Genomic DNA, 23,993 nt, shown 5'->3' with positions numbered 1-23,993 from the left:
ATGTGAGAAGTGTACTCGGAAGCTTCATCTAAAAATTTTTTTAAAAAATACAAAATATCATTTTTCCAAAATTCTTTCTGTAAAAGCAGTCGCAAGGATGAAAGTTTAACGTGTCCAAAAATCAAAGAAAAATAAACTGTACATTTTTAAAAATTAACTTTTTAGAAAATATCCCGTTGAAAAGGTGTTAAGCTCCCTTTGTTAAATAAATTCGTATTTAATCGATTTATTGAAACATGAAATTTATTTTAAGTTCGAAAAATAGTTAAGTGCCTACGTTTCATGACGATGTGAAAATGGAGTGTGCAGAGTAAAATCTCGCTTTCCTATAGTCCATTATGTCTCAAAATGACGCGATTTCGTCACAAAACATAAAATAAAAAAATTCGAATTCGAATTTCGAAAAAATCGCTTCGAGGTGCACTGGTTGAAATTTTGAAATAAGGATAAATAGGTATTTTCTCTTCTTTTCATATAATAAAAGAAAGAGTCTGTGTGTGTGTGTGTGTCTAGATGCACCTATGTACCAAATTTCGTAGCCGTGGGTCTATTAGCTTACGCGCAGCGCGAACGAAAGACACACACACAGACAGACTCTTTCTTTTATTATATGTAGAGAAGAGATAATACCTATTTATCCTTATTTAAAACATTTTATTATACAAATAGTATACAGTGAAATAGGGCTTTTTTTCCCTCGAAAATTTTTCTGAGAAGGGCGGAACAGATCAGGCTTTTAGTGACATACGGATTCTTTTCCCTTGAAAAATTTCTTTGAGGGTGGAAGGCCTTTCCACGGATTAGGTCTTTGTATGAGGGCAAATTGTCACTGCTTTATGTAAGAATGAACATAAGCGCCAGCTTTTCATTATTTATCACGAAAGTTGGAGGGGGGAGAATTTGCATGGACGACAATTCAAAGTCGTATAGAGGATTTATTTTCTCTTTGATTGGGTAGGGGGTCGCAGGGGTTTATAGTCGAAGTCCAAATTCTCAGCGTTTGTACAATTTATTTAATGACCAGACTCTCCAATTAAGCATCTTGGTGTGTTCATGCACACGTCTGAAAGACAAAAGGCATATAAAAAGTTGCTTGAGGAGCTTATCAGGTTCAATGTTCCGTCTTACTTTCTTTGGGAACATGCAAGGACCTGACTCGGAACAGAGAGCTTACTAAAGCTATGTTCAATAACTGTGGGAAGTAGACAGGATACACAAGAAGGGTATACAAAACCCTTTATTTTTTCTCTCTTTACAATAATTTCCGTACTTCGGAATACAAAGACCCACTACTTGTGGTCTAAACGTAAGAATATAAAAATATAACTAAACTATAACTTAACTTTGAAATAATAAACGTGGAAGATTGGCCTTATATTAACAGGAAGCCGTATGTAGTACAGAGAACTGTTAACACTACAATACGTTTAAAATTATCAAGAGGATTAAACCTCTGGCCTGGAAGGCAACCAGCAACTGAGTAAAACTTCTAAGGTAAGCGGCCTGCTTCGACTAACTCCTTCCTCTCTCACGCTTGGCAAAAAGCCACAACTTAAGTACTTGGCGTTCGCCAGACAAATTTTGCATAAATAAGTTAACGCTTTTAATTCTGGCCGGAAGTAGAAAATAAGAAGTGATAGTAACGATTTAAAATAAAATAAACGTTAGTAAAACTTAAGATCCTTACAAGCTTACCCATTAGGCACGTAGGCAGGGTTGCCCGAGGGAAAGAACTGAAGTTTTAAATTCAGTTACATTCATTTAAGAATAATTTAATATTAAGTTGGCTTCTGGGCTTCCCCCAGTAGCCCGCTGGGGAATGCTGCATCGAATCCTCTGAGAAGCTTGTTCTCTTCGTTAACGTTTGAAATTTCACAATTTGATTAATTCCCTCGAGGTACAAACAGAATTGTCTACATTGATAATTTAAGCTTGGATTTGCCCCGCACAGTAAAATTTACACCAGTTATAAATTTACACCAGTTAAAATTTACACCAGTATAATTTTTGTACATTAACAAACAATTTTGCGCTTTCCTCCTCTAAAATTTTCTGGTTTACGTGCTTAGTACGCATTGTCCCCTCTCCTTCCCGTCCCTTGGAGAAAATCTGAATTTGCCCAACCAGAAAGCATTTCAGATTTTGAATTTTATTTTTAGGGGTATTTTTAAAGATTATTTCTGCAAAATATACGAATAGAAATTACATTGAAACTTCAAAATATCACACTAGGGTGGCTCTATCTGTTTCTAAGACTTTAGAGGTTCTATTCCTCCATCGGGGAAATCAAACCTTTTGTTGCCGCTCTTCGGCGACAACATGTGTTGATTCTATCTTGGTGATAATTTTGGAGAAGCGGAGCTTGATTGTGGACAGTCTATTTTTAGATATTGTCTATGAATTACATGTCTAAACATCGGCAGTTTTGGCTGTGATGCCTTTTACAAATCTCTCTTTTGTTGATAGGTTATGCATTAAAACAAATAACAACAATACAACAATAAAACATTGGAAGCGTTTACAAGATTGAGGGCAGTAATAAACAAAAATCAACATTTGAAGTTGACACTAGTTCAATTATAAAAGATAATGCAATACTACAGTGCGACAAAGGCAGTATTATGTGGGTAACGTTCGCCGTGCGCTAGTATCTGTTTGTTTCGTTTTCGGTGCTGTCGTGGTGGTGTACAAATAGGTTGAGTTAAGACTTAGGTGGTGTTTAGGGAGAGAGAAGTTTGGGGGTCATTGTACACGAAGCCCTTGGCAAGCATTTAAGTTTGAGCCATGACACGGTCAAACATTTCCTTATCGTTTGTTAGAAAGATACACCAACTGCCATCAGTTCTTCACCAACTGCTCGAAAAAGTTATCATAAAGGTTATTTTATAAAAAACATTTTCTTTAGCTTCATTTTTTTAAAACGTTTCATCTTTATTCTATATTTAGCAGACGTTATGGTTTATTTTAAATGAAATATTACATATTTAATATTTAGAACTGAATTTTTAAATTTTAATTTCAGTGTGAAACTTTGATAACATGGAAACAAGGAAGAAATCATCTAATGCGTAGAATCGTAAACGCAAAGCTGAGGAAGATGCTGCTCTTCAGAAGCAGGTAGACGTAATGTCTCATTTCATAACAAAATGAAGACTTCGGACGTAAATGTTCACATTGAATCAGCATCAAAATCGATTACAAAAGAACAAACATCATCCAGCCAAAGAACATCAGCTACATTCAATGAAATTATTCAAAGGACTGATGAAACTCCATAGGAAGGGAATTATGATCCAAGCATGGAATTAAAAATGAATCGGAAGTTAATGGCTATTCAGATAATTCGATGGAAGAGACCTACATAAATGAATAATGCCTTTCTTCATAATGATTTTGATGATCCTGCAAAGTGGCCAAGTGTGGCCTGCAAGTTCATCATCTAAGCAAAGATAGTCAAAATGAAATGTTAAAAATTATTGGCAGCAGTATAAGAGAGAAAAATCTTACTGCCTCTTCTAAAAGCCAAGTATTATTCTATAATTTTAGATAGTACTCTCGATATTATTAGCAAAACTGAACAGATGAGTGTTGTCATACGTTTCGTTCTCTGCAGTGATGAAGTGGCAGAAGTCAAGGAGCATTTTTTAAGCTTTATTGAAGTTGATGATTCTACAGCTAACGGCCTATGTGAGACAGTAATGGAAATGTTGAAAATATGGAACATTCCTCTTGATGATATGAGAGGCGGGGGATATGACAACTTCGCAAATATGAAAGGAAAGAAAATAGGTCTTCAAAATAGTATCTCAAAAATAAATCCTCGTGTGTTTTACGTTCTTGTGCCGCTCCTAGCTTAAATTTAATGATTAACGATGCAGCAACGGTGAATACAGACAGTTAATTTCGACAATTCAAGAATTATGCAATTTATTTTTTTCTTCTCCTAAGCGATGGGCATTCTTTTGAAAAACATTTCCTGTTAACCTTAAAATCCCTTTCAAACAACCTTTTTGGGAAAGCAAAATTGAAGCCATTCGACTTTTAAGGTATCACCTTGGAGAAACTTATGACTTTTCGAAATATTTGAAGGTGAATGCTTTTCAAAAGAAGTGCAACATGAAGCACGTAGTCTGTGTGCCAAAATCAAGGATTATAAAATTATTTGTTCCTTGGTACTTTGGCACGACTTTCTTAACACTATTAATCCTGTCAACAAACAATTGCAAGAAAAGCGTTTGAGTGTTACACTAGCCTTAAAGGCAATACGTAACTTAAAAACATTCATTGAAAAATATAGAAGTGACATCAATTACAAAAGTATTCTTGAGAAAGGCCAAAGAACTTGGTGGCGAAGTGGATGGCGAGTCACAGTTTAAAACTGTTGAAGAAGTCGACGAAGGAAGAATAAATGTCACTTCGATTACGAACATGCTAACGAGTCTCCTCAATCTGCAGAAGTTTAGGGGAAATGTCTTTTTTAGAATTCTGAATATTGCTTGGGCATCATCAAGTGAAAGATTTGATGAAAAATCACTGCAATAATTTTAGTTTCGTGGGTAGTTTAGTGGAAATTGATAATGCAAATTTGAAAATAAAATGCAGTAAATTAGAAAAACTGTTACAGTGTGGTGACAATAAAGATATTAACGCAGAACTTTTTACAGCCGGTATGAATGACCCATTCGATATTCTGAACTTAATTGTGTCAAATAATTTGCGCTTCCCGAACTTGAAGATCATATTGAGAATACTAATTAGCATTCCTATTAGTGTTGCTAGTAGCGAAAGATCATTCTCCAAACTATAATTGATGAATATATATTTACGGTCAAGTATATCGCAAGAAAGACTCACAAATCTAGCTTTGATGGCCACTGAAACTGAAAAATCTGTCAACAGATAGATGCAAAAGAAATTATAGAAAAATTTGTAAACATGAACTGCAGAAAAATAAATTATTCTCAATAAACTGTTAAAAAAAATTCAACAAATGTTTTCTTCAAAATTTCCTCGTCCTATAAAAAATAAAACAGCGAGAGTGACTTCAGCTATTTTGCAGGCGGGCGCCGGACAACCTTGTACCGGCGCTGAATGTACTTGATAGCTTTAACTAACTAATCTACTAATGTTTAGCAATGAAACTCATTTATTCGGAATCATTGACGTAAAGTTCTGGGAGTGAATGGATATAATAAAAGAAGTAGTTGCCATTTTTCAAAGGTTTAAGATTATTTTTGTGATATTTTACTAAAAGTTTGGCCAAAAATTAGGAACAGTTTTACATGTATTTATAGAAAATAACCCCACACGCTAAGAATTAAAAGACACCACATTAAAAAAAAATTCTCATTAATTCCATTTGCCAGATCCTTCAAGGATGGGCATTGGGTGTAAGCACTTGCTAACTATGGCACTGTGCACACGCAACAATGTATTTAGATAGTTCATGATTGCACATCTCTTCATATATTAAACAAATATTGTTATTCACTTGTCCAAGCATCATACACTTCCCAAATATGATTCTAAGAGATAATACGAATAATTTTAGAAATATTCATAATCAACAAGACATTTATGCACGCTTTATATTTAATTTACATTGCATAAAATGATGTACAGAATAACATATACAGTATAAAGTCTTTCATCCGGACGTCCATAATCCGAACCTCAAAGCTACAAACTTTCTGCGCACGAGCGTTTACGCAAGCGCGTTTAATGTATAAAGGACGGTATAAGCTAGGCTAAAATTATCTAATTATTTATTTCAGTTAATGTTGCAAATTGCGTTGTTCCTTAATCTTCTAATTGGATTCAGCTTGTTATTTTTTGCAGACTGTTAGAGCAATTTTATAAAAAGTAAGCTTCAACTTTCGATTATGTCAAAAACGGTTTCCAATTCTGGAGGATCTACAAAGCGAAAGCATGTTTCGATGTCCATTAAACAAAAAGTGGAATTGCTGCAAAAAATGGATAAAGGCATGAAGAAAATGACAGAGAGGTGATTTGTTTCTCTAACCATTCCGAAATCTGTTTATCAATTTCACGCTGCTCTGCGGGGGGGGGGGGAACGTCGCGGCGCACAATGACCTGGAAGTTGATCTGTCAGCACTATCCTCATTTTCAGGGCAGATGTTTTTATTTTATTCGGCTTATAATTCCTTACTAAACCTCGGAGTCTGGCACGTCCTAGCGCGGCGTGGTGCTAGTAACCCGTGGGGTTTTCCCCCGGGGTCGCTGGGTAATGTCCCGCTGCGACGGGCTCGCCCGAGCGACTGGCAGGAGCATTAGACGACCGGTGCTGCCTGGTGTCGTATCCAGGTGGTGCGCGGCTCTACTGGAGGGTAATAGTGGAGGTTGAACCTCCACGACGTGCCCAAAGGTAGAGTCGACCTGTAGTGAGATTGAGTTACTCGGAACAGGGAAGCCGAAACGCCAAACGCCAATTCCTTACTAAATGTAGTGTTTCATCTCGATGTACTCCGATATGATTTAAACCAATTTCCTCGTCATTATAAATATCACGAATACACATCAAATAGTTTTCTGGTTGCAGTTTCCTAATTTCGACTATGCGTAATGTATGCTTTACGCATGCGCGCATTGAAAGAAATGTTTAATAAAGTAAACAAAGAAATATTAAGCTTTTTTTTGTACATTTTGATACCCTTTAGATCATAATTGCTCTTTATAAATTACGGTTTCATATTTTTAATTGTATAATTTCTGCATGCCATCTTACCAGATTTAAATTGATGATCTATAATCCGGAATTCCCAACAAGTCTGGATTAAAGACTATGTATTTTATATATTATAATAAGCATTAAACTTCTGAAAGTAAGCTCTATTAAAGAAGAATTGCCACCTATCTCTAAAATATAGTTTCATTCCTATACACCTGATTTCATGAATGCAAATTTTTATACAAAGAACTTGATGAAAATGCGATTGATATATGATTTTCAATATACTTGCGGATGCACAGTTGAAAGTGAATTTTTAATATGCTTAGTACCCTAGATGCAACTTGAAAGATGTAATTACAATTACCATACAGCCACGTATAGTGCTGTTCCCACTAACGCACTCATGTTAAAAAAGTTCGCAGAAAATTTTTACTAAGTTCTAATTAAAATGTAACAATTTATTACCTAACCAATTTTTAAGCAACATATTTTTCTGTTCCTGATACGAGAGTCACTCTGCACATACATAGATGAGAAACATGCTTTTTAAAATTTATACTTATGAAATTTTAGAAATATTCAGAGTAGTCTCCTCCAGCATCAATGCAATTCTGCAGGCGAATTTTCCAAAGATTAAATGCCTCAAGCCATTCATTTATTGGAATCGATGAAAAAAATGCATTTATAGCCTCATCAAAATCATCTTCTGAAAGAAAACAACATTCATGTAAGTTATTTTTTGATTAACAAGTAGCCAAAAGTTACACATAGCTAGATCGGGCAAATAGGGTGAATGTTCTATCACTTTGATGTAGTTTGTTTAAAGAACTCAACTGTCAATCTTGCTGAATGAGAAGATGCATTGTCATGATGAAGCATGAGTCCTCTAACATTCACTTCTTAAAGAATTTCTGGAAGCCACTTAGTGGTGTACCAGTTACCTGTGACTGTCTTCCAGCTTGACAGCTTTGGCCAGTTCTGTACATCTAAAAAAAAAAAAAAAAAAAAAAAAAAAAAATGCATACATTACTTTTTTTAATGGAATACTGTCTTTTCACTATTGCAGGCAAATTATGGGGAACCCAATGGCAAACATGTTTTTTCATATGCAATTCTACATGAATAATTTTATGTATGGTGCCAGATGCAATGTAAAGTTCTTTCTGTATCATTTGGTAGGTGAAGCGATTTATCATTGATTCACATTTTCCTTATGGCAGACACCTTTTCTGGGATTACTTCTGACAACAGCCTTTCTGTGTGTTCTTCATCCTGAAGAGAGTTGTGCCCTCTGTTCAATTCTGTAAACCAAATGAATACGCTAGCACAAGATGGACCTTTATTTCCAAATGCTAACTGAAGACACTGAAGACATTATTTATTTCAGTCCACTTTAAAATCATAGCACAATATTGTCATGTCAACTCCCTTTTTCCTCCTGCCTAAAATTTATTCTGTGCTAAACTATATGGAATTGGCCTGTAAAAAATCATCTGCTAGGCTAAAAATAGTTCATATTTTCAAATCTAACCGTTAATATTTTTCTGCCAATTATCATCTGCATACCTCAAAAATTTCAGAGTGACTTATGTATTTGGTAACACTGCCAAAATGCACCAAAACCCTTTTAAGCACCTGCCATAAACTGGCTCTTGCATCATTTTTTATGGCCTGAATTGCCTAAAAACACTGATATCTAGTCAAATCTCCATAACAAAGAATAGCAGAGGATAAAAAAATATAGATAATGCAACAGCTGACACATGACAAACATCTATGTAAAAATATAACCCAGTTTTTTGTCTTAAAATATTATAATCTACCAAAAAAAAAAAAAAAAAAGTTGAAAGATACTTTTGTTTTATTTGCATTACAACAAAATTAGGTACTCATCTGTTCCTGAGATCGGATTCAGAAATGTATGTATGCATGCCCATGTGTGTGTATATATATATATATGTTACAATAAAAATGATAAATCGGTGATTATATAAAATTACCGATGATTGTATATAATCACCACTGAATTTGGTTAATATGAAATAGAATTTTCGTAAAGTTAGGGACTTTTATCACATTCCCCATTATGAGTTGGGGATTCTATAAACTAACCGGTAAATTTGATAAATATGAAATAATTTATCATATTTACCAAATTTAGTGGTGATTATGTATAATCACTAGTAATTTTATATAATCACCGAATTTATTACTTTTACCATAACATATATATACATACATTACACACATACTTACTTATATATGCATATGTAATATGCATACATACATTTCTGAATCCAGCCCCGATAACAGAAGAGTACCCACAATTATTTTCCTGCTGCAGATTTTTCTATTTCATACCTTTCTCCCACAGATAGAATACAGTCAAAAGTCTTTATCCGGAACTCAAAGCTACAAACTTTCTGCGCATGTGTAAACGCATAACGCATTTACGCATGCGCATAATACCTTTAAGCATATGCGTTTAATGTATAACGGACGGTATAAGCTAAGCTAAAATGATCTAATTATCTATTTCAGTTAATGTTGCAGACTGCGTTGTTCCTTAATCTTCTAATTGAATCCGGCTTATAATTTTTTGCAGACTGTTAGAGCAATTTCATAAAAGTAAGCTTGAACTTTCGATTATGTCAAAACGAATTTCCGATTCTGGAGCTGCCAAAGGATCTACAAAGCGAAAGCATGTTTCAATGTCCATGAAACAAAAAGTGGAATTGCTGCAAAAAAATGGATAAGGCACATCCTTTGTTTCTCTAACCATTCAGAAATCTGTTTATCAATTTAATGCTACACTGCGGGGGGGGGGGGACGCAATGATCTGGAAGTTGAACTGTCAAGCACTATCCTTATCTCCAGGGCGGAAGTTTTTATTTTATTCGGCTTATAATTCCTTACTAAATGTAGTATTTCATATCGATGTACTCCGTCTTTGATATGATTTAAATCAAATTCCTCGTCATTATAAATACCACGAATACACATCAAAGAGTTTTCTGGTTGCAATTTTCTAATTTCGACTATGCGTAATGTATGCTTTACGCATGCGCGCATTGAAAGAAATGTTAAATAAAGTAAACAAATAAATATTAAGCTTTTTTTTTTTTGTAAATTTTGATACCCTTTAGATCATTAACCGCTCTTTATTTCATAAATTAAGGTTTCATATTTTTAATTTCATATCTTCTGCATGCCATCTTTCCAGATTTAAACTGATGATCTATAATCCAGAAAACACGATAATCCGGAATCGCCGAAGTCCCGAAGAGTCCAGATTAAAGACTTTTGACTGTACTACCCTCCTATGATAGTCAAACTCAATTCTAACACATATCACATACGTCATGATGTTTAAGTGAACTTTTTTAATACAGGAATGACACACTCATACATATGTTTGTTAATTAAAATTCTGGAGTTTTAAATATTTATGTATTATCACAAATGTCACTCTTTAGAGATTTATGTGCTTTAGTTAACCAGGCCAGTAGAACTTAAAATGTGGGTTGCAATCTATAAGTGGGCTCAGCAAATAATTTTTGGAAAGATGCAAAACATCCTGAAATACACCTTTTCTTATTGTGTCATTATATATATATATATATATATATATATATGGGTAATTACAAATTAATTTAGAATTATCAATTAATTATTGAAAATTACATATGCTTGCTTATTATTTCTGCGATATTACATTACTTTGTCTTAGCTGTCTACTTTTTCCCAAAGTCCACTATATGCAATTGGATTGCTATGTTGCAATACAGAACGTTGCAATACAGAATGATAAAATACATAAAACACACTAAACTTTCTCAGGTATATTTCTTTAAAGTACACTGGTGTGCAAATGACTAGCTATGCATATCCAATCAATCATGATCTTATTTGCAGCATAAGGAATTAAAAGTACTTTCTGATTATCTGCACTGCCACTGAAAAGTTATGAACTCACTGCGCTGACTTGGGGAGTATTCACAAACTCCTTGGTGACTTCAGAGAGAAAAATTTGTTTGGATATCCTCACATCTATTTCAACGATGCATTAAGTATCACCTGTTTTATTTTTTATCCCCTTACAAGACATTTCTCAGTTTTTCTCACTTGTTCTCTTCATGGACAACATTTTCACAGAAAAAAAAAAAAAAAATCAATCAGAAAGTGGCATTTACTCTTCATCATACGTAATCTCAGCACAAAAAATGAGGTATGCATTTCAGTTACATCAGCCATATTAGACTCCATGCATGCAGAAAGCCAAGTCCAATTTTCAGAAGATAATGTAACTATGCTTATGGCTAGATAAGCTACTTTGGGATGCAAATGTCTTATCACATATATCACACTTATAAAGTCTACCATCATTGTGATTTACCATATATACAGTACAAAGTCTGAAATCTGGACGTCCATTATCCGGAATGATCTAAAATCCGGACGTCAAAATCACCAACAAAGTTTTTTATCGTAGGCTTTACGCATGCGCATTTAATTCCCCCTCTGCACATAATAAAACATCTGGAGAGTCCCGATTATTAATTTCACTTTGACACTAAATAAAATACCTTATTATTGAAGAAACAATCATTTTAGCAAAAATTTGTACGATCAGTAAGATGGCTCCGTTGCTGCGTATCTGTTTGACACATATCTCAAACCAAAACATTCCACATATATACATTGTTGATCTGATGCCAACCTGGTGAATCATTATTTATTATGCTTTCGTTTCATCACTGCATGTTTACCAAAATATGACAACTTGTGCCGGCCCTAAATAAGGTTTAAGTATATGTGGGAATTTATTTACTCGGAACTCTCATAAGCCTTAAGCATGTGCAAGAAATAGACATAAGTATAATAAATAACTAAACTAATACAATTCAAACTTAATTACATTATAGTCTCTGCGCAATAGAAGCAAGATAAAATTTAACGGAACAACTTGTTGTTAGTCACCAAGCTCATTATAGCCAAATATGTATAGTGAAGGATAGCTAAATTTGATGATGATAGCCACTAATTTTAAAAGGTTTTCGGATATCGCAAAACAAAGGTGAAATTTTCTAATTAACGGATTTTGTAAAGAAATGTGGAGAAGCAGTAATAAATGAAGATGATATAAATGAAGTTTGTCATTGTGATGACAATGCTTCTTAATCATTAATCAATTAATGAATGGCGAAACTTGTAGTATGGTTCTAGATCCATAAAATACCTATACCATTAGTGAAGAAAGTGACTGAAAATGAGAAAATTTCGATTGACAAGTTACTCGGAATTCTCGAAAAGGCAGTTACAAGACTTCAACAATGAAACTGAACAAGAGATTATGTTTGTCTACAGAATTAAAAAGAAAGTATTATCACAAAAAAACGAAGCAACTTAAACAACTTACATTGAAAGAAATGTTTAATAAGGTAAACAGATAAATATTAAGCTTTTTTTTGTAAATGTTAATACCCTTTAGATCATAAATACTTCATTATTTCATATATAACAATGTCATATTTTTAATTTTATAATTTCTATATGCCATCTTACTAGATTTAAACTGATGATCTAATATCTAAAAAAAATCCTAAATTGGGAATCGCTGAAGTCCCGACGAGTCCAGATTTTGGACTTTGTACTATACTTTTAAAGTACCTTTATGTGAAAATAATTTATGTTGGCCACATAAACACTTTTCAGTGACACAGTGTATTTATTACCTTATAAATAGCTTTTTTGAAACATTTCTGTTGAGATGCAGGTAATCAGAATGTACTTAACTAAATTACCTTTCCATGTGAATGAATCGTAGTATTCAACTGGTATCTCCCCTCTTAGTATGTGTTTTGCAAAGTAACTTTTGAGTACAACAATGTTTAGTACATATATCACATTTAAAAAATTTTGACCAATATACAAAAACAAATGGGATAAAGTGCAGAATTGCCCACTTATATGGCACGTATCGATGTGTACATGGACAAAGTTAAGGGAGTGCGCAATGCCAAGTTTGTGCAATTCTCTGATGTTTTCTTAAGTGAAAATAGGTTGATGTGTACATGGATACCAAGTTTGTGCAATTCTTTGACTATTTTCAAGTTGACAATTTTGAGAAATGCGCAAAGCAGTGGGTTATTCTGCACTTTCTCCAACAAATGCAGATAACAGTTGCTTCTATGTGCAAATGACTTAAAGCATTTTCACATTCACATCGTTTCGCATCAAACATGGGTAATCATTTGTGTCATTAAGCTATTTTCCCATTAATATAATTTATTTCACATATTACTCCAAGGAGTTTTCTCATCAGTATAAGTACACATATGAAGTCAGAATACAGAACACTGTAAGTGACTGTCAATCATATTACCTATCCACAATTATTCACGAGTGTGGGTACGCATGTGAATGTTTAATCTACCATTAGTTCCAAATAGTTTGCAACATATTTCACATTTATATGATTTTTCACTAGTATGGGTAAGCATATGCACTTTCAAATTACATTTGGTTATAAATGACATATCACACATATCACACTTATGTGGTTTTTCACCAGTATGTGTACGCAAGTGATTATTTAAAGAATCACGACGTTTGAATGACTTACTACAAAAACTACACTTTAATGGTTTCTCATGAGTATGTATTAGCAAGTGCCTGTTTAAATCACTTTTACGTGCAAATGACTTGAAACATGTATCACAATTGTATGGCTTCTCAGTAGTGTGGATACACATATGCTGAATTAAGCTACCTTTCAGAATAAAAGACTTATTGCAAACATCACATTTATGAGGCTTTATATCAGTATGGATTTTTAAATGCAAGTTTAATCTTGACATTAATGCAAATGACGCATTACATATATCACACTTATATGGTGCTTCACCAGTATGAGTATACATATGTCCTTGCATATCAGCTTTATATAAAAAACACTTATCACACACATCACACTTAAACGGCTTTTCACCAGTATGAATAAACATATGCTTGTTTAATTGACCTCTGCATACAAATGACTTGTTACATATATCACACTTATATGGTTTTTCACCAATATGAGTGAACATGTGTCTTCGTAAATTAGCTTTGTCAAGAAAACACTTTCTGCACACATCACACTTATGTGGCTTTTCACCAGTATGGGTAAACATATGTATGTTTAAGTGACCTTTGTGTGCAAAGGACTTCTGACATACATCACAGTGATGTGGTTTCTCACCAGTGTGAATACGCATATGACTAAGTAAGCGACTTTGGAATGCAAATGCCATATTACATGTGTCACATTGATAGGGTTTCATACCAGTATGAGTTACCATATGTCTGTTTAAATGAATTTTTTGTGCAAATAACTTATTACACACATCACACTTATGAGTCTTTTTACTACTGTGGGTAGACATGTGTTCTTTTAAACTACCACTACGTCTAAATGACCTATTACATATATCACAATTGTATGGTCTCTTGTCAGTGTGACTATATTTATGGCTATATAAACTACTTTGGGATGCAAATGTCTTACTACATATATCACAGATATAAGGTCTTATGCCAGTGTGGCTTACCTTACCAGTACTTTTACAGTAGCTTTATGAGAACATAATTTATGGCATACATCAAATTCAAGTGATTTTTTATCCGTAGCTACACATAGATCTGCTTCCATAGTTCACTTCAATGTGTCAAGTTACAGGAAATGGCAACATACACGCATAAATTAAAGAAATGATGTGATAAAGAGAAGATTCTCACATAGGGTTAAAAAAAAAAATGCAGGTCTGTACAGTATAATTTTAGCCAAATACTTTAGAGCATATATTTTGTGATGACATTCTATCATGAAAACTACTGGAAGCATATATATATGCTGTACACAAAGAGCTATGAGTTTTGATTTTAATTGAATAATTTTATCCACAAAACGAACGACTCATTTATATAGTTATTATTTCATAGATTTCTATAATTTTATCTGAAGAAGATGAAGTATTTTTTCAGCAGGTTAATTACGCTGCAGTTGTTTCAATACATCAAAGACTGCAGTACTGATATCAGCATTACTTTTGCCTTTCAAAGAACTTGTTAAAACAAGTTTCAACAAACATATGAAAACTTTTATTTATATGAGAATTCACATCAGTATACTTGTCTTTATTACCTACAAAATAAACTGATGATTTCATTAAATAACATGTGTAAAATTTTTTGTTACCAAAACAGATTGTTCTGATATGAGGATCCATGATTGGAAAGCTAAAGCTTCAGTGCATATTACAGTCGCTGGTGAAAATGTGCTTTAGCCCCCTGCTTGGCGATTTTTTGAAAATCGCCAGTAAAATATCAGAATACGTTGCATAAACAAAGTTGCGAAGGCGGAGCTATGTGACGTTCATAAATAGGTGGGACTAAGATTGTGACGTCACAATGGATTCTCTAAAGATGTAGAAATAAGTATACTAATTTTTTTGTATTTCAAACTACTATAATACGGTAAGTAAATTGTAACAATTATTAAAACTGTAAACAACGTCGCAGTCTCTCATACAGGGTGAATATTTTTAAGCTTTAGTATTTATACAAATAAAAACAGATTTTTTTTTAATTTTAATTTCATATTGCGGAACATTTTAACTTATCATCTTTACAAAATTACCTTATTGCTACGTAACGACACCATCTCTTACATACTAGTAAGTAAATTGTAACAATTATTAAAACTGTAAACAACGTCGCAGTCTCTCATACAGGGTGAATATTTTTAAGCTTTAGTATTTATACAAATAAAAACAGATTTTTTTAAAATTTTAATTTCATATTGCGGAACATTTTAACTTATCATCTTTACAAAATTACCTTATTGCTACGTAACGACACCATCTCTTACATACTAGTAAGTAAACAATCTTCATTATTTTCTAAAAATTTTTAAGCTTTACATTAATAAAAAAGAAAAATATTTATGATTGAATATCAACATCATACACAGCTTTCATTTCCCTGTTTCTTAAGTTCCTAAACCACGTTGTATACTCTCTTATTAGAATTCTACACATTAATACATTTAAAAAATCTAATTTCTCACAGTGAAAGAAAATAAGAAAATATTAAAAATAAGCAATTTTAAAAAGAAAAAATATTTTCACTTACCCTTTTCAGGAAAATAAAAAGTCTTTTTGACAATGACGGCACATTTCCCTTGCATTTCCAATAAAGTAATAAATTTACATGTACAATCACTCACCTCTCTCAGCATCACAGATAAATCCATAGCGACTGTTATTTAACGAAATATATGCTGAAAAATGTTAATAACACACTGATAAAACCACTCGATTGATAACTACCAAATAACATTCAAACGGCAACTGAATTAACTGCCCAAATTACGAAGTAAAAATTCCAAGAGAAATCGTCTGCTTGGAAATTCTTTTTAACTGCAAGTATATATTTTTGAAAACATAAATTATCGTCTGCTACTTGACAATTTGTCTTCGGACATTTGTGCTCTCTCCGAAGAAATTTATTCGTATCTAGTTGTTAAAAAACGCTGTGAAAGCGATGGCTTTTCGATATCTAAAGCTACGATAAGTAATATTGTCAACGATAGGAAATTAAAAAAAGACAACAAATATAATGAAATTAAAAAACAAAATAAAATCTGAAATTTAAGTTTAAAACACAAAATACCATTAGCTTCGCTTAAACGCTGCGTGTAATTCACAACAAATGCGAGAGGTTTAAACCTCGTAGAAATTTACATTTTCATTCAAACATGGAAGTTTATTTCTCGCAAAATGCATGATTCATTTGTTAAAATTTATTTGCGTGCATACCTATTTTCTTAAAGAGATATCAGTCACTATGCATACCAGAAACAGTGTATAGAAAAGCCTGCTATAGAATTTGAAGTCAATTAAATAAGATTAAAAAATTCAGATAATTACACAAACTTGGCATTGCGCACTGCCTTGGCTTTGTCCATGTGCAAGTCGATCTATTTTTACTAAGAAAACATTAGAGAATAGCACAAACTCGGCATTGCGCGCTACATTGGCTTTTCCCATATACACATCGATCTATTTTCACTTAAAAAAACATCCCAGAATTGCACAAACTCGGCATCGTGCACAACGTCGGCATTGCGCACCACATTGGCTTTGCCCATGTGCACATCGATCTATTTTCACTTCAAAAAACATCCCAGAATTGCACAAACTCGGCATAACGCACAACATCGGCATCGCGCACCACATTGGCTTTGCCCATGTGCACATCGATCTATTTTCACTTAAAAAAACATCCCAGAATTGCACAAACTCGGCATCGCGCACAACCTCGGCATTGCGCACCACATTGGCTTTGCCCATGTGCACATCGATCTATTTTCACTTCAAAAAAATCCCAGAATTGCACAAACTCGGCATTGCGCACCACATTGGCTTTGCCCATATGCATATCGATCAATTTTCACTTAAAAAAACACCCCAGAATTGCACAAACGCGGCATTGCGCATCACATTGGGTTTGCCCATTTGCACATCGATCTATTTTCACTTAAAAAACATCCCAGAATTGCACAAACTCGGCATCGCACACAACCTCGGCATTGCGCACCACATTGGCTTTGCCAATGTGCACATTGATCTATTTTCACTTAAAAAAACATCACAGAATTGCACAAACTCAGCATCGCGCAAAACCTCGGCATTGCGCACTACATTGGCTTTCCCCATGTGCACATCGATCTATTTTCACTTCAAAAAAATCCCAGAATTGCACAAACTCGGCATTGCGCACCACATTGGCTTTGCCCATATGCACATCGATCTATTTTCACTTAAAAAAACATCCGAGAATTGCACAAACTCGGCATCGCACACAACGTCGGCATTGCGCACCACATTGGCTTTGCCCATGTGCACATCGATCTATTTTCACTTCAAAAAAATCCCAGAATTGCACAAACTCGGCATTGCGCACCACATTGGCTTTGCCCATATGCACATCGATCTATTTTCACTTCAAAAAAAATCCCAGAATTGCACAAACTCGGCATCGTGCACAACGTCGGCATCGTGCACCACATTGGCTTTGCCCATGTGCACATCGATCTATTTTCACTTAAAAAAACATCCCAGAATTGCACAAACTCGGCATCGCACACAACCTCGGCATTGCGCACCATATTAGCTTTGCCCATGTGCACATCGATCTATTTTCACTTAAAATAAATCCCAGAATTGCACAAACTCGGCATCGCGCACAACCTCGGCATTGCGCACCACATTGGCTTTGCCCATGTGCACATCGATCTATTTTCACTTAAAAAAATCCCAGAATTGCACAAACTCGGCATCGCGCAAAACCTCGGCATTGCGCACCACATTGGCTTTGCCCATGTGTACATCGATCTATTTTCACTTAAAAAAACACCCCAGAATTGCACAAACTCGGCATTGCGCATCACATTGGGTTTGCCCATGTGCACATCGATCTATTTTCACTTAAAAAACATCCCAGAATTGCACAAACTCGGCATCGCACACAACGTCGGCATTGCGCACCACATTGGCTTTGCCAATGTGCACATTGATCTATTTTCACTTAAAAAAACATCACAGAATTGCACAAACTCAGCATCGCGCAAAACCTCGGCATTGCGCACTACATTGGCTTTGCCCATGTGCACATCGATCTATTTTCACTTAAAAAAAACATCCCAGAACTGCACGAACTCGGCATCGCACACAACGTCGGCATTGCGCACCACATTGGCTTTGCCCATGTGCACATCGATCTATTTTCACTTCAAAAAAAATCCCAGAATTGCACAAACTCGGCATTGCGCAACCACATTGGCTTTGCCCATATGCACATCGATCTATTTTCACTTCAAAAAAAAATCCCAGAATTGCACAAACTCGGCATCGTGCACAACGTCGGCATTGCGCACCACATTGGCTTTGCCCATGTGCACATCGATCTATTTTCACTTCAAAAAACATCAGAGAATAGCACAACGTCAGCTTTTCCAATCTTCTAGGATTGAGCCAAAAGGAAATACAAAATATTAAAAATAAGCAACTTTAAAACGAACCATACAAGAAAAATTTTTTCACTTACCCTTTTCAAGAAAAATGTAAAGTCTTTTAGAGGGGTTTTATATATGAATTTATCTCAGGGGGAAACCCTTTTGGATCCCTCCTCATCTTTAAATAAATTTACTAACGTTTTATACGCCGTTTCCGTAACATATGCAGAAAAAAGGCTAAAACCCACACGGGGGGAAAACACTCGATTAAAAAAAGAACCACCACATAAGAATATTCAAACCGCAACAGAATTAACAAGTAAAAATAAAAATAAATAAATAAATAAGTTTTAAAAAATGAAAGCTTTTAGATTTTACATTACGCCCAAAGGGGCGTTTTTTTTAACGTTTTGTGTGTTACCTTTCTTTATCAAATATAATGTTCTTTACACTTAAACCATAAAATTCAGTTCAACAGCAATATCGCAATATAATTTTAAAATGAGCATATCTTTAGAATTTCCGATACACAGTTTTGCACTCTGCACGTAAAAATGTTTTTTTTTTTTTTTTTTTTTTTTTTTCTCGCACTGTGTTGCTGTTGCTCGCTTTGAAATCTTTGAGTTTACTAATTAAAAATTCGTTCAAATTTTACAAAATATCAATCAGATAATAAAAAAAATTCCAAGTTTGGTCTTCCAGATACCCATATTAGGTTGGAAACGTATGTTATTCAAAATTGGATGGCTCTAGGTACCGTTGTTTTATCACAATGCGAGAAACATTTATGCAGATTTTTCAATATTTAATTTCTTTAAATATAACACAGGGCGATAACATTTAGTGGCAACAGAATAACAACACAGCTTCAAAACATCGGGTTAGCCATGTTGGCGCGTTTATTGCCCATTGAAAAACAATCGCCAAGCAGTGGGCTAAACCGCATTTCAACCCAGTCGCTTTCACAAAATCACGAACTAGGGATTGAAAATAATTGTTATTTTACTTTCTTCTTATTTTTTGAATGAGAATCCCACGTAATAAACAAAATGGAAAAAGTCTTAAACTAAAAAGTGTCAGATATTCTATTTTGCATCTACCAAGTTTTCTGACCCTCCTGCGTCTAATGGTGTACTAACCAGGGTACCTAGGCACAAGGCATTGCCTTTATCGAATAAAATTAAATTTCCTAATCCATACGCAGAAGCAAATATAAACATTAAAAAATTAAATTAGAAATATCAATAAAATTTTCTCGTATAATTGTGAGAATTATTTGTGTGTGCGAAAGCTTTGGTGCTATAAGCAAGGCCAACTTATACTCAAGGCCTGCCAGTGTGAAAATATTCTTTTGTGCTTTCGGTGGCCTCCGTGAAATTTCTACTGACCGCAAGATGGCGCTACTATTCCGCTACGCTTTGCGACGTTATCAATAAGCAGAATGGTACCCAAGACATACACTGGTGTGCAAAAATTAAGGACGAGACGGTTTTTTCAATATAACTTTGTACAAAAGCTTTCCAAATCAACACATTTAAAAGAAGCTTTATTGAAAAAGTAGCATGGAGCGCAATGCGACTGAAGGTCGAAACATCCCTGTGATGGGTGTCCAGCAAGAAACATCCGGTCTTTAATAGGGGATATGATCTCCCCTGACTGCTAGGCAGGTTTCACAGCGTCTGCCCATGCTGAGAATGAGGGTGTCAATGAGTTGTTGAGGCATTGCTGCCCATTCGTCTTGCAGCGCCAATCGAAGCTCCGGAATCGTTACTGGTGGTAAGGTACGAGCTGCCAACCATCTGCCTAGAAAATGCCATACATGCTCGATGGGATTGAGATCCGGAGATCGTGCCGGCCAATCCATACGTTCAATATCCTCACTCTCTAAGAGCTGTTCGGCAGCTACTGTGCGATGACATGGTGCATTGTTGTCCATGAAAAGGAACTGCGGACCCATAGCGCCTCTAAAAAGACGCACATATGGAAGAAGAATCTCGTTACAATAACGGGTCCCGTTGACTGAACCTGCGTCGAAGATGTGAAGGTCTGTATGATGCCTCCCCGAACGAGAACACCGCCACCTCCATACCTGTCCCTTTCAATGATGTTCGTGGGATGATTGCGGCTTACCCGCTCTCTCCAGATGAGTATGCGATGCGAATCGCTACTCAAACTGAATCTGCTCTCATCTGTAAACAGTACTCGTCCCCATTCATTGTCTCTCCAATTCCGGTGTTCCCGGCAGCATATTTCACAAGTGCACATCTGTGTAGCCACCCAAGGAGTGGCTTCTAGGATGGACCAATGAGCATCCAGTAATATTTCTGCCATGTCACATGACCTTCCGCGTGCTTTAAGATTTAAGCAAGATGGTTGAAAATATTCTGCCACGCAATTTTCTGTAAAAAATAATTAAAGCATCGTCGATTGCTTCTGAAACTTTCCATTGCGAAGTTAGATCAAATACAGGAAATTATGAAAATTTCACTACCTGGTTGAAATAAATACAAACACATGGTGGATACTTCGCAAAAATATCGATGTGAATATTACTTAATAAGTGGTAAATAAGACGAAAAAAGAAATATGTGATAAGCATCTGATCCCAAATGCAATCTGTACATAAAACTATGTATATGAGAAAAATATTTACAATACCAATTATATATGTAAATAGAAGTCAGCACTTTTTATTGCAGTCTATATCAAAAAGATGTTCTATAATAATAATAACCAATGCAGAATTTTATTCAAAGTGAACTTTACTAATTTGCATTCGTATACATTTAGTGCGTTAAATTTCACATTTAATAAATGCTCACTTTTAAATGTACTGTCTACACAAGAACATTTCATCAAACAGAGTGAATTTATCGTATTCACAACGAGTATATTCAATTTATTCACATATAATTTTGAATGTTAACAATGGATATAATCAGATTATATATGTTCTGAATCTTACACTTTAAAAATCAAAAGAATGCACGCACTGAAATAAGAAAACACTAGATTCATTGTAACACTTTCAGTCATTCTCAGCTCAATTAAAAAAATATACACTTATTCTCTTAATCCACATAATACGCCGTGAACATCAATCCTAATATTAATGCGTGATAAAAAATCGCGAAAGCGAAATGTCAGCGATTAATCAAACTCAGAAAACGAAAGCACATCGAGATTTTCTACTATTTCGCCACATATTTATAACTGCGAAACAAATGCAAATTAAAACGTAAGCAATATACACTCACATGCACGAAACTTAGCGTCACAAGAGCAATAGGAGCTCATTGGTCCATTTTCGAAACCCCTCCTTCAATGGCTACACTGATGTGCACTTGTGAAATATGCTTCCCGGCACCACAGACAAAGCGTTCTCCGATGGGCAAGCGTTAGAGGTACACACCGTACAGGGCGTCGTGCATACAGACTACCACCGTGCAATCTTCTGGCCATGGTAAAACGCGATATCGGTCGTCCAGTCGCCCGTGTCGCGTGTCTAGCGATTTCTCTCGCTGTCTGCCGCCTGTTTCTTCTGGCCTGTAAGGCAAAATACCGGTCATCTGCGGGTGTGGTTCCTCGTGGACGACCACTACTAAACCCCCGGATAGCTGTTCCTGTAGTTTGAAATTGTCTCCAAAGTCGTGAAACGATGCTGTGAGCAATTCCGAACTCTGCAGCCAGACGTGTCACACTGCGGCCTTCCTCCAACTTCCCAATGATTCGACCTCGGGTAAAAGCATCTAGATGCGTCTAACAGATTGATTATTCGCCATTTCTCGCTGAGGCAGCAACTCGGTGTGATTTTAACTGCTATACGGCGTGCAATCTCTTTGCCAGAAATACTGATCTTACACCGACAACATGCTTTATACTATTCAGATACTCCCCCATTACGTCTACCTGCATATCTGCGCATGTGCTACCGTACATCACCTTACTTAATCTCCTGATTGGTCTTTCTGTCCGCTCTGCCTCTATGTTCAGCTGATATGCTAATTTTTCGACTTCGTCCTTAATTTTTGCACGCCAGTGTAATTGTCTTGTTATATTCAGAATTTTAAAACGATTAATCTGTAGTAGTCATAATTATGCATTTCCTTTTAATAAAAATATTTTTATTTAGAAAGAAAGCATGAAATTTCAAGTTATCCCATTTTTCACTTTTCATGTATAACCATCAGCTACTTGATTCTGATTTTAACTCCTGCTTGCATCTAGATATACGCTATTTTTGATTGTACTTATTAGAGTTACCTATTCTAATTTAAAGGTAATTTAGAGCACATGCTTTACTTTTAAATAATTTATATAGTACGAAGTTAGCAGGTAGTTTCAAAACATAAACCATTTCAGCGCAAAATTTTCATTGTATTAATATTACTTGTCCTCTGCAACAAAATAATTTGGATCCACTATTAATATGTATTTAAGAAATTAATAAATTATGATCTAAAATTTGTTAATACATAAGAGAAAAAGTATTTCTAAAAGAGATTTGGTTTTAGGTACTGAAGATTTTTTTCTATTTTTTAATTACAATAAAATACTTTCTTAGGACTATGAAAAAATAAAATTTTAAATAATGCAGATTTAGAGCTCTGAAGAATAAACGCAACAATACAGATATTCAAAACAGTACCAAATATTTCAATATCACCGGCAGCATATAATAATGACATACATAACATTAATCACAAGGAATCTAGCCTGTTAGTGATGAATACCAAGTATTTCAATATCACCTACGGCATATAATAATAACATGTATGACATTAATCACAATGAATCATATACTCCCTCTGTCTCAAATTCGATGTTACATTTGAGTACTGATTATTGATACTGAAGACTTTATGATTATGTTTGCACATTTACCAGAGATTTCAAGGTGATACGTTATCAATCAACAACTTTACTTACCAAGCATTCTCTCCTTATATCAGGATTAAATTAGGTTCAAAAATCCAGCTTTCGCACACCCTTTAGCCACACCCCATTTTGTAAGGACTCTTCCATCAGTAATCGCTTAAAATCTTCAGGCTAATTAAATATAAATTCAATTATCTGTCTCGTCTATACGAGCCAGTTTACCTTAGAAATTCTTCCACGAAGGCTCACCTTAGGCTAACAGCTTCCGAGGCCTTGTCTTAATCACATAAACACAATCTTTCTGAAATACAGGCGGTATAGTCCTTACAAAATGGGGTATGGCTGAAGCGCGTGCGAACCCTTTAA

At 34.9% G+C, this 23,993-nt stretch overlaps 1 protein-coding gene and 1 long non-coding RNA gene across 3 annotated transcripts in view; both read right to left on the bottom strand.

Annotated features, from left to right (window-relative positions):
- The window catches only part of LOC118183950 (uncharacterized), a 30,369-nt gene extending 14,143 nt beyond the window's left edge, over positions 1–16,226 (bottom strand). Inside the window, exons 1-3 of one of the 2 annotated variants that reach the window (XR_015042767.1) lie at positions 15,866–16,226; positions 7,526–7,677; positions 7,157–7,397 (exon numbers count right to left, since the gene is read on the bottom strand). This is a non-coding gene — a long non-coding RNA (uncharacterized LOC118183950). Of the gene's footprint in view, positions 1–7,156; positions 7,398–7,417; positions 7,678–15,865 lie in introns of those variants that run through there. The other variant, XR_015042766.1, reaches the window with a different exon arrangement.
- On the bottom strand, positions 12,960–15,081 carry LOC118181521 (uncharacterized). The gene has a single exon (XM_035350688.2). The coding sequence runs from the start codon at positions 14,116–14,118 to the stop codon at positions 13,087–13,089; it is 1,032 nt and encodes a 343-aa protein (XP_035206579.1). The 5' UTR covers positions 14,119–15,081; the 3' UTR covers positions 12,960–13,086.
- Positions 16,227–23,993: the final 7,767 nt, after the last annotated feature.

This window comes from Stegodyphus dumicola, chromosome 8 (assembly GCF_044657685.1).
Source record: "Stegodyphus dumicola isolate Sdum_Otavi_A_Nest chromosome 8, ASM4465768v1".
NCBI lineage: Eukaryota > Metazoa > Arthropoda > Arachnida > Araneae > Eresidae > Stegodyphus > Stegodyphus dumicola.
The sequence above is the reverse complement of the archived record's forward strand: the minus strand, read 5'-3'. Positions and strand labels throughout refer to the sequence as shown.

Bases quoted from the DNA above. Each gene is read 5' to 3' on its own strand.
- LOC118181521 (XM_035350688.2), bottom strand. From the start codon at position 14,118: ATGTCTACCCACAGTAGTAAAAAGACTCATAAGTGTGATGTGTGTAAT.